The sequence below is a fragment of the Phocoena phocoena genome, chromosome 14 (genome assembly GCF_963924675.1).
Source record: "Phocoena phocoena chromosome 14, mPhoPho1.1, whole genome shotgun sequence".
Taxonomy (NCBI): Eukaryota; Metazoa; Chordata; class Mammalia; order Artiodactyla; family Phocoenidae; genus Phocoena; species Phocoena phocoena.
Window position 1 is genome coordinate 83,427,375 of NC_089232.1, and position 12,216 is coordinate 83,439,590.

Sequence of the window (12,216 nt, forward strand, 5' to 3'; positions counted from 1 at the left end):
GGACTCTAAACCACTGCGCCACCAGGGAAGCCCTGGAATGGCAGTTCTTAAAAAAAACTTGTTACTTGATATTTTGGTTCCCTGTGCAGTTGATTACCTGAAATTTGGGATGAACTGTACCACTGCTCTATTCTGGTACCAACATTTTAAGTTTGAGGCTAGGAATAATTTCTTTATTAGCGCTGTCAACGTAAAGCATAACATCTTAATGCGAGTTTTTGTAATTGGTGAAACTTTTACAATGGTATTTTATCTGAACTGATTTTTTTTTTAACCCCTGCAGAACTTATATTGCATTGCAAAGAGTGGTAAAGATATACATAATATCTTTCTCTCGCCCTTTTATACACACAGATAGAGCTAATTGACAGAGTTGATGACATCTATCGGAACACTTCATGGGACAATGCAGGTTTTAAAGGTTATGGAATACAGATAGAGCAGGTATTTATCAATGGATGTGGGTTATAATACTCAGCTAAGTTATGTGTTGTAAATATTTGTCACTTGTTTTCACAACCCAGAAACTTATCTTCTACTTTACTCATAAATAAATATTCTGAAATGCCAGTGATTTTTATCTGATAAACTTAACAGTGTTTTGATATTATTTATAGATTATGAAATATTCTTTTCTTAGGCTTATTTTAGGCAGAAAGCCACCTTATGCTGCTATGATCTCTCTTTTTTCTGAATTCATAGCCTTTTTATCCCCTGCCTTGCTTTAGTTTTCTATGATTATGCTTAATGTCTTTAGTTAGAATTCTAGCACGTATTGTTGAATGCTTAGAAAATTTACTTAAAAATACTATGTACATTTGCAAGGCGTTTATACATACAGAACCATTAGATCTCTTTTCCCAAAAATCTCCTGAGTTCTTATCTGTCAATAGAGTATGTCCAGCAATGATGTATTAATGTCATCCTAATTATATCACATAGTAAAAATTGTTCCAAATTGATAAGACTGATTAACAAGACTTCTGAAATTGGGTATTGCTTTGGACAGACATTTTGACATGTAAATTAAGGAAATTACTGTCTCTATTTTTTTCCAGGCTCTTTGTACTAAACTAGACATATTCTTATAGGTTCTGTAGGTTAGAATTTAGAGAATAAAAAGAAAAAAGCATTTGAAATCATACTTATAAATGCTAAACTTTTATAGTACTTGTAGAAAACTAAGAGAATTATTTTCCCCTTTTCCATTCTTTTACTGTTTTGCATTTTCTTTTTTAAGTTATTATTTGAATAGGTAATATATACACGGTACAAAAGCCAGTGAAAAGTAAGTCTCCTCAACCCCTACCCATTGTCAAACCAGTTCCTTTCCCCAGAGACATCCGTGTCACTAGTTTCATCCATATCTTTCCAGAGATATCTTATGCATGCATAGCATGTGTTTGTATATGTGTGTATTGACATATTCGTGGTATGTTGTACTCTTGCACCTTGCTTTTTCATTTCATGAATATGTTGGTGATTATTCCATTGTGGTACAATAAAGTTGTCTCACTTGTTTAAAATAGCTGCATCATGTTTGAGTTTTAGAAGACCGATAAATAAAGCTCCTTTTTGCTTTAAAATTTGGAAACAATTGAAAAAATTAGGTGTGATAGGAGATTAAAAAACCCGTTTCTTTAAAGATGATAGGTGGGTTGGAGGCTGTGGTTTAGATATGCTGTCACAGTGGGCCCTCACCTGGTTCATCGCAGAATTGATCTTGATCACCCACCGCCAAAGCTGCAGAGCCGCCCCAGTGAGCTTACCACGTGGTGGCAGAGCAGACCCCAGTATCCCCTATGTAGGCAGGCAGATCTGGAAGAGATACCAGAAACAATGAGCTGAGCATGGCTCTGTTCCTTTGCCAGATTTTCCAACCTATACGTTTCATCTCCTTTGGAGAGAAACCTTTGTTCCTTTTTTAAAAAATTAGGATTAATATGAATTTGTACTGTGTGTAAGGAAAAGCCCTTATTTTTTGTACTCTTACTCCTGTGGTGTGCAGTGCTGCACATCTTATTGGTCTGTATCTCTGAATCAATGACTGTAGTTGGAATAAATTATTTTAGGCTCATGGAACCTAGGTTTTCATTTTTTCCAACTAAATATAGAGGAAATAAAATTTTAGGAGTACATTTATAAATCATTCTTTGACATATGTGTTTTCCATACCATTTGCTTCTCGGTTTGTTTTTAAATTAAACATTAGATATTAGAGCTGAAGAATTTTATGGAATTTTGACTCTAAAACTTTTTATTTTTAAAGAATGGTAGATGGTCTTTTTTTGAATAGCTGAAACAATGCAGTATTATTTCAGTCTTGTGACTTTTTTCTGAAGTGTTCTAAGTATTTTATCTCTTTAAGTATAGATTCGCATTCTCAAGTCTCCACAAGAGGTAAGACCTGGTGAAAGGCACTTCAATATGGCAAAAAGTTACCCAAGTGAAGAAAAGGATGCTTGGGACGTGAAGATGCTGCTAGAGGTAGGTCGTGGAACCCTGAAAATGATACTATTTAACACCATTTTCTGATTCCTAAAAACGTGGGTCATGTCTGTATTAATGAAGGGGCATCTTAGGAAAGGTGACTGAAAACCAGGGGCAGCCCACCCCAGCTGATCCAACAGTGACCTTATCCCCTGTAGCAGGGCAGACAGCAAGGTGGGCAGAACTGAAAGCGAAAAATGCTACAAAGCAATGCTTCTTAACCATAATATCTCTGCGAATCTAGTGAAGTAATAGGCCTTTAGAAAATAGATGGATACCCAACTTACAGATATTTTACACACCATTTTGGTAGTTCAGGTCTCTTTGAAGCTTATCAGTAGATCTTTTAGGTCAGTAATTACCAAATGGTATGAAAATGTCTTAGATGGTAGAAGTATAACTTGGAGATCTGAAAGTTCTCTATGGAAATTTAAAATTTTTGTGTTTTTATTCTGGTAACAAATTTAAAGATAACATAAACATTCTATGTCATATGGATTCTTGCCTTGACAAGATATGATTTATCCTTTTTGTCACATGATCTCAGTTTCTGTCTGTGTGTCCTATTGCTTTGTTGTAAAATGACCACCTGTGAAGTGATAGTGTTTATCTTTCGCTGTGTTGTTAATGTGTTAGTTTCCTATGGCTGCTGTAACAAATCACTGCAAATTTGGCAGCTTAAAACGACATCTTTATTTATCTGATAGCTTCTAGGGTTGGTCCAGGCACAGTGTGGCTTATCTGGGTTCTCTGGTTAGAGTCTCAACAAGGCCAAAGCGAAATCAAGTTTTCAAAGCTTGAATGGAGTTAAAGGATATTATCAGGTTGAGATCCGTAGAGTGCTGTATCTGTATAATACTCTGACATACCTTATCTAACGTGGGCCACTAGCCACCGGAGAGGTTGTCTGAGATAGCACCATTACTCTTCTAAAGAGACTCAGCCAAGTGTATTAGTCTATTAGGGCTGCCAATAATAAAGCACCACAGAGTGGGCAGCTTAAACAATAGAAATTTATCTTCTCACGGTTCTGGAGGCTGAAAGTCTGAGATCAAGGTGTTGGTACGGTTAGCTTCTTCTGAGTTCTGTCTGCTTGGCTTGTAGGTGGCCGTCTTCTCTCTGTGTCCTCACATGGTCTTCCCTTTGTGTGTGTAAGGGCACCAGACATTTTGGGTTTGGCCTACCTGCATGACCTCATTTTACCTCCATCACCTGTTTAAAGGAAGGCTCTGTCTCCAGATACAGTCACATTGTGAGCTGCTAGGACTTAGGACTTCGACCTATGAATTTTGGAGGTGGACACAATTCAGCCCATTAACAGCAAGGTTAAATGACTTGTCTACGTTTAGTTACACAACTAGTGATGACAAAGCCAAAAACAAGTGGCCAGATCTCCAGACATCTAGGACAGCTGAACGATCCCACCTCTGCTTTTCTGTGGGCCTCCAGACAACTCACACCGGGGGAGGAACAAAAGGGAATGACTTGCCTCTGCAGATGCTCTCTCCAGTTCTCTTCCCTAAGGCGCCTAAGAGTGTCCCAGAGCCTAAGCCTATTATCATGGAACTATCAAAATCCCTATGTGGCTAGGGAGACAGCTCCCGGGAACACCTCATTCCGTATATGGGGCTTTCCAACCACTCATTTTAAGCATTAAAAAAATCAGTCTTTTTAAGTTGGAGTCTCTGACTGTTATGGTAGAGGTTTTTAAAGTAACATGTGGACCCGTTCTGGGGAATTCCTTGGCGGTCCAGTGGTTCGGACATGGTGCTTTCACTGCGGGGACCCGCGTTCAGTCCCTGGTCTGGAACTGGCGTCCTGCAGGCCGTGTGGTGTGGTCAAAAAATTAAAAAATGAAAAAAATCAAGTAATATGTGGACCTCTTTTAAGAAAAAAAAACCCAAAGCACCAGTGTTGACTTGAATGAATTTTTATCTTAATTTTAGTAACATAAAACTAGGTATATATGTTTTCCTGTAAGTTTATAACTCCTATACATTGTAAAATCAAAGCAAACTTTAAAACCCCTACAAAACCAATAGAATCCTTGAAGTCCTTTAGAGGGATTTGTTTTGGTATGAGGTGCTGAGATCCTCTGGAAGAAGTATCAAAGCCCTTCACCTTGCAGAATTGGAGTGTCCCCGGTGCTGAACTGCATGTGTTCACATCAACCCTCCTAGTTCCGAAATGCTATAAAAAGCTCCAGTCTCTTTCCCTTTTGAACCCTCCCCACGACAGTCTGCTTCTCATCTGTGTAGATGAGTGAGAACCATAGGTAAGGAGCACTATACCGCACAATTTTGTGATTGCTGGTGAAAAACTGCAATTGACCAAAGAAACAAATACTAATTTGAAAAGATACAGGCATCTCAATGTTCATAGCACTTTTTACAGTTACCAAGATATGGAAGCAGCCTGAGTGTCCATCAGTAGATGAATGGATAAAGAAGATGTGACGTATATATATAGACGCGCGCGCGCACACACACACACACACACACACACACACACACACACACACACACACACACACACACACAATGGAATACTACTCAGCCATAAAAAAGAAGGACACTTCGCCATCTGCAACAACATGGATGGACTTGGAGGGTGTTATGCTAAGTGAAATAAGTCAGAGAAAGACAAATACTATATGATATCACTTATATATGGAATCTAAAAAGTACAACAAGGGACTTCCCTGGCGATCCAGTGGTTAGGACTTGGCGCTCCCACTGCAGGGGGCATGGGTTCCATCCCTGATCGGGGAACTAACATCCCGCATGCCGCCCAGTGCGGCCAAGAAACAAACAAACAAGCAAATAAATAAAAAATGCAACAAACTAGTGAATGTGGCAGAAAAGAAACAGACTCACAGACAGAACAAATTAGTGGTTACCAGTTGGGGGGGGTGGGAGGGGCAAATAGGGGTAGGGGATAAGAGGTGCAAACTGTTATGTGTAAGATAAGCTACAAGGATATATTGTACAACATGGGGAATATAGTCAGTATTCTATAATAACTATAAATGGAGTATAACCTTTAAAAATTGTGAATTACTATATCTGTAACTTATACTGTCTATCAACTACACTTCAATTAAAAAAATGTAAAAAAAATTGCAATCATAAAGTATGGTAGTATTCTGGAATATTAAGTTGATATATCTTTTAGTCTGATGTAACTGTTAATCTAATTAAGAGTACTTTTTTTTTAAAAGCAATTTAGCTTTGATATAGCTGAAGAAGCATCTAAAGTCTGCCTAGCACATCTTTTCACCTACCAAGATTTTGATATGGGAACTCTTGGATTAGCTTATGTTGGTTCTCCCAGAGCAAACAGTCATGGAGGTGTTTGCCCAAAGGGTACGTTTTCCATTTGTTGTATGAATATGTGGGGATAGCAAGGTGATAGGATTATATTATAATTCTGTATTGAACAAGCAGTTTTTTTCTGTTTCCTTTTTCCTGTAGCTTATTATAGTCCAATTGGAAAGAAAAATATCTATTTGAATAGTGGTTTGACCAGCACAAAAAATTATGGTAAAACCATCCTTACAAAGGTATGTTCTTTAATTTTTAAAAGTGTAGATTTTGACTTTATTGTAGTAGGACCTGAGCTATTACATATTTATTTAGGTATCTTTTTTAAAAGCTATACATACTGTTTTTTGTTTCTGCCTAAAAAGATGTATGCTTTTAGTGGGAAATATGAAAATAAAAAGTATAAAGAAGAAAATAATTGTTAGCTGTCAAATTTCTTTTGAGACAAGTCGGGATTATTGTTTTCCCTAAAGACATCCCTTCTGGCACCCTTCATCTACAGCTCCTGTTAAAGGACTGCTATCCAAAATATATAAGGAATATACTGAAAACTCAACAATAAAGAACCGAACACCCCCACTTAAAAATTGGCCAGAGATCTTAATATACACCTCACCTCACCAAAGAAGATATACAGATGGCAGATAAGCATATGAAAAGATGCTCAACATTATATGCTGTTAGGGAATTGCAAATCAAAACAACAAGCAGGGCTTCCCTGGTGGCGCAGTGGTTGAGAGTCCGCCTGCCGATGCAGGGGACACGGGTTCGTGCCCCGGTCTGGGAAGATCCCACATGCCGTGGAGCGGCTGGGCCCGTGAGCCGTGGCCACTGAACCTGTGCGTCCGGAGCCTGTGCTCACAACAGTGAGAGGCCCGCGTACCGCAAAAGACAAAAACAAACAAACAAAAAAACAACAAGCAGATACCATTACACAACTATTAGAATGGCTAAAATCCAAAATACTGGTAACACCAAATGCTAGCGAGGATGTGGAGCGACGTGAATTCTCACACTTGATGGTGGAAATGCAAAATGGTGCAGTCACTTAGGAAGGTGGTTGGGCAGTTTCTCATAAAACTGAACTTACTCTGGTATTACCATAGGATCCAGCAACCATATTCCTTAGTGTTTACTCAAAGGAGCCCTCACAAAAACCTGCACACGGATGTTTATAACAGCTTTATTAGTAATTGCCAAGACTTGGAAGCAGCCAAGATGCCTTTCAGTAGGTGAATGGATAAACAAACTGTTATATCCAGACAATGCAATACTATTCAGCACTTAAAAAAAAGAAAGAAAGAAAAAGAGCTATCAAGCCATAAAAAGACATGGAGGAACTGTAAATGTATATTACGAAGTAAAAGAAGCCAATCTGTTTGATTCCATCTATATGATATTCCGCAAAAGGCAAAACCACAGAGGCAGGAAAGGGATGAGTGGTTGCCAGTGGTTGCTTCCCCACGTGGGGAGGGATGCATAGGTGGAGCACAGAGGATTTTTTCAGGTGTTGAAACTACTCTGTATACTTTAATGATGGATATAAGACATTATGTGTTTGTCAAAACCCATAGAAAGTGCAACACAAAGAGTGAACCCTAATATAAATTATGGACTTTGGTTGATTTAAAAAAAGTGAAATGGGATGAGAGAAGAAAAATATACTAAGCAGTTTTTGGAAACTTTTTAATTTCCAAAATTGTTTCTTATGGTACTCCTTTACCTTTTTGGTAGCACAGCATCATCAATGGTTTGATTTCATGACATGTCTTCCTTGGTCTTCCAGAATTTTTCTGTTACAAGACACACAGAACAAAAAATAAATTGCTTCGATGTTTTTAAAGTGTCAGTCTGTTAGAGAATCCACTAATGAATTTTTCCAAAGCACAGTTTGGAATCACTTCTCCATATTGCACCTTTAGGATTTGAGTACTTTTTTGCTAAAATGCAAAGTTTTCTTTACTACCATTTTAATATAAACACTTGGTAATCTTCAACACACTGGTTTCAGAATTGGGACTCTGTCTTAAAAAAAATTCCCATGTCTTGCAAAATACATACAAATTTTTTCAGATTCTATGGAGTGATTTTTCCCCCCCTCTTAGGAAAAAAATCAGTAAATAAATTTGTTATTTTTTGCAGTTAAATACGGGAACATTTTTAGCTTTACTGGCCAAATTCATTGTTACATTCAGGTAGAAATCCTCTGATGGTCTCATCGGTTCAGTGCAGCCCTTTAACTGGATTCTGATAAATAAAATCCTCTAGGTCATTAAGATTGTCATTGGACATGAATTCAGTCACTGGGATAAGGAACATTGTTTTGTTGTTCTTCAGTTGTCTTATTTTCACCCACCCCCTCCCCCGCAATAGTTAGATCTTAACAGGAGTGTGATTGGGGTGAGGGGCGGGAGGTCGGGTGATTGACTGTTAGCTATTGGGTTTACTGGTGCCAGGCAGTGTTTGGAATGGCCAATGTTTGGTGCCTCAGTAAGACTGTTCCAGTGTATCTTTTAAGTTATATTTTCTTACACTGATTTAAATTCATCCATATAATACTACTTGCAATATTAAATAAAATCCCATGAATTCTGTTTAATTTCTGTAATTGATAGAAGTCGTAGTCCAACATCTAAGACAGCAGGGCCCAGCTGGCGAGAGCACTTGATGGTTGGCTATTAGGAAATAATGTTTGCTCTGCACGATCCTTCAGGAAGCTGACCTCGTTACAACGCATGAGTTGGGGCACAATTTTGGAGCAGAACACGATCCAGATGGTCTAGCAGAATGTGCCCCAAATGAGGACCAGGGAGGAAAGTATGTTATGTATCCCATAGCTGTGAGTGGCGATCATGAGAACAATAAGGTATGTATCTTTTGGAGCGTTTTTTATGTGGTTAGGAAAGAAAGAGGCTATGTTTAATTATAATGAGAGCTCAGAAAAGCTTTCCATTCTAGGGATGGAACAGCAGATTATGAAGTACCTTGAAACTTGGTTGTGTGTATTAAGAGTGAAACACGGTCCATCTAAATCTGCTCCTCTGGACTGTTTGTTGTCAAAGATGATCATGTGTTGGTTTGGGCTGTGTGGAAAATTAATTACTTAATATAATGGCTTGCACTGGAGTCCTAGTCTGCAGGATCTGGTGGGCTCAGGCTTTCAATTAAAAACTTCATTTAATTTACAGGTTTGTCATTCATATTAACCCTACACTGCTTCACAATTTGCACGTTTTAATAAACCTTCGCAAAAAAATATGTAATTTGCCATATGTAAGCGTCCTGTGGGTAGGGCCCTTCCTTGCCTTTCTGGTTACCGGTTCTGTCTCCACTGCCTGTTCAGGGTAGCTGGTACATAATAAATACTTGTTAGGTAAATAGAGGGATGATTTTTTGTTTTTTTAGAGGAACGATTTTTGAGGGTGTCTGGGGGCGTACACAATACTCATTGATTTGGGACATGGTAAACAGCTTCAGAGACTTTGCTAAGAGTGGCTGTGACTAACTCGTAGCGCCTGAACTGAAAGTGTTCATAGATGTCTGTCTGGGCCTTCTTCCTCTTAGTTGAAGTTGAGCAGCATGGGGCATCATGAGGAGAAGATTGTGGTTTTGTGCAGAATTTAAGTGGGCTGGGGGATGGGCTAACCATCTGCATCTAATCGGGAAGGAAGCGTCAAGTTATTTGTCCTGACTCCCCTTTTAAAGCCTGACTAGGAGCTAGAGGAAAGGATTACTTTTGCGTTTCCCTGGCCCTGACCCTGCCTTTTAAAATTCTGGTCTCATGTTTTTTGTTTGTTGCATCTTGTTTTCTTTGGCTGTTAGGTGTAAAGTCCATTGCTCTCTTTCTTTGCTTGTTATGCTTTGTTTTTCCTCCACTGGACAACCTGTGCCTGAGGAGCTCCCTGTTCTGCCTGTTCTTCCATTGTATCACATTCCCTGTTTTTCTCCTTTTTTCAGAGGTTGTCTCTCTCTTTCTAATGATGTGCATTATAGTTCAGCACTGTTCACTGGAAGGTTCTGTGATGGGGGAACACTCTGCTGTACCCAATACAGTGGTCACTAGCCCCATGTGGCCAGTAAGCGCTTGAAATGTGGCTGGAGAGACCAAGGAACTGAATTTTAAATTCTGTTTTATTTAAATTCAGTAGTGGTTGCCTGGGGCTGGAGGTGGGAATGGGCATTACCTGTAAAAGGATCTGAGGGACCTTACTGAGGTGATGAAATGTTCTAGAACCGATTTATGGTGATGGTTTCATTGCTTGGTAAAGTTACTAGAAATCACTGAATTGTACAATTGAAACTGGTAAATTTTGTGATATGTAAAATATGCCTTAATAAAGCTGCAAAAAACCCAAACAACAACAACAAAAAACTGTGGGAACAGAGGGAAAATGGTGAGGATATAGGTGAGTCACGAAGCCATGAGTTTGATAATTGCTGAAGCTGGTGAGGGGCCATGTGAGCATTCATGAATCCATTCTGTCCACTTTATAGATGCTTGAACGTTTCTGTAATAAAAAGTGTGAAATGTGTGGTGAGGAAAAAGAAATTTAAATAATCACATATGGCCAGTGGCTGCCGTGTTAGTGCAGCTCTAGTTGTTAGTCACTGCTTCTTGGTCATGAGGATGGCAGCAGTACTTCGGGGTAAAATGTTTTACTTTGCAGACTGTTCACGTGAGCATGCGTGGTGCTAACTCTTCCTGTTACAAGTTCTTCCTAAGGGAGACTTCCCCAATGGGCTCTTGGAACAGCCCTGTAGGAACTCGCTAATGAGAATGGAGGCTGGGCAGAGCCATTTACCTCTGGAGCTGCTAGTCTATCAGCGAAGAACACTTTATCCATTTATTTATTTTGTCCCAAGTGTATTTTCTTTAATAGTTTGGTTTACCCAAGTAGCAATCTCCTTGTAAAAAGATACTGAGCATCTTCTAGTCCACATTTTAATTCCTTAATTAAAATTAATTCCTTAAAATGTTTTTAACTAGGTAAAAAAGGCTCCAGGACAAAAATAAGGTGGTTCCTCGACCTAGAAAGACAGGACCTGGCACCTTACACCAGACAAGCCACTGAGAAGTATCAAGCCACAGGCTCTGCTGTGAGCAGACGGCATTAGGGATTGTAACCTCTTAGAGTTTATTGGTGGGAGGAGAAGGGGGTGTGGTAAGGATACAGAGAGAGGGCTCAGAGGTCTTCGAGGAGTGCGGAGGCAACAAAAGTGAGAGTGAAGTGGTCACTTTTCCCTCAGCTCTGTCCGGGGGTCCAGCTGCTTAGGGGTGTGACTCTGATAAATTAGCAAAGAGATCTTCTTATTGGTTCAGTGTGAATTTGAATTCATAAGGACCTGGCCTCCCATAATGAACTGGTAGAATTGAGCTCATGACTATGCAGTGCTGGTGAATAAACGCAGCAAAATACTAACTGCCTGAGGTCTAGACTGAAATAACCAGGCCCCTTAAAAATGTCTTTACCGTCCTTTAAAAAAATCCAGTTAGTATTTCCGTTTAGGGAGATGGGGTCTTCAGTGTCTTTCGGAGAGTAATCCTTTTGTATCTGATTCAGTGGTCACAGTCACCTTTGGAGGGTCGAAAAGGAAAATCAATTCAGTTTTTTCTTCCTGTGTAGGGAAAACCTACACAGTTCTTCCCTATTGTGTGTTTCTTCCTGTGTGTCTACTTTACTATTCATAGAGCCCACTTCACTTCTGACCCTTCTGGTCACCAAACGTGGAGGTTTTTCTTTACACTAAGCTGTTTCCTGCAATGCCAGCTGGCTTTAAGTCAGTTCTGACACTCTCTTCCTGGAGATAGCATCAGATCCCAAAGGTTAAGGGCTCAGTCCCATAAGAGTGCCCTGATGCTGCGCTCCCCCCCCTCACATCCCCAGATGCCACTCACAAGCCCAGGTCATCGCCTGTGCTTCTAAGCAACTGGCTATAGATTGGGGGTTCCAGTGACCCTCTCCTTGGGTTCAGTTAATTTCCTAGAGCAGCTCGTAGAACTCAGGGAAACACGTTTGCCAGTTTATGATAAAAGGCTATGATCAAGGATACCGATGAGCATCAAGATGGAAGAGATGCATAGGGCGAGGTGTGTGGGAAGGGGCGTGGAGCTGCCCTGCCTCTGAGTGCACGCCTCTCCCAGCACCCCCCTGTGTCCACCAACCCCTAAGCTCTCTGAACCCTGTACTTTTGGGATTTTATGGAGGCTTCATCACATAGGCACGATCGGCCATTAGCTCCGTTTTAAGCCCTTGTCCCTTCGAAAGAGAATGGAAGGCGGGGCTGAAAATTCCAAGCTTCTCATGGCGGCTTGGTCATTTTGGTGACCAGCCCCCATCCAGGAGCCACCAAAGAGCCCACTCCAAGTCGGCTCATTACAACAAAAGACATTCCCATTTTGACC

General features: G+C 39.9%; 1 protein-coding gene across 1 annotated transcript in view; it reads left to right on the forward strand.

Annotated features, from left to right (window-relative positions):
* The window catches only part of ADAM17 (ADAM metallopeptidase domain 17), a 51,235-nt gene that overhangs the window by 25,788 nt on the left and 13,231 nt on the right, over nucleotides 1–12,216 (forward strand). The window contains exons 7-11 of the mRNA XM_065891587.1: nucleotides 355–444; nucleotides 2,374–2,487; nucleotides 5,711–5,855; nucleotides 5,964–6,052; nucleotides 8,527–8,679. Of these exons, the coding sequence (XP_065747659.1) occupies nucleotides 355–444; nucleotides 2,374–2,487; nucleotides 5,711–5,855; nucleotides 5,964–6,052; nucleotides 8,527–8,679 (591 nt within the window). The remainder of the gene's footprint in view (nucleotides 1–354; nucleotides 445–2,373; nucleotides 2,488–5,710; nucleotides 5,856–5,963; nucleotides 6,053–8,526; nucleotides 8,680–12,216) is intronic.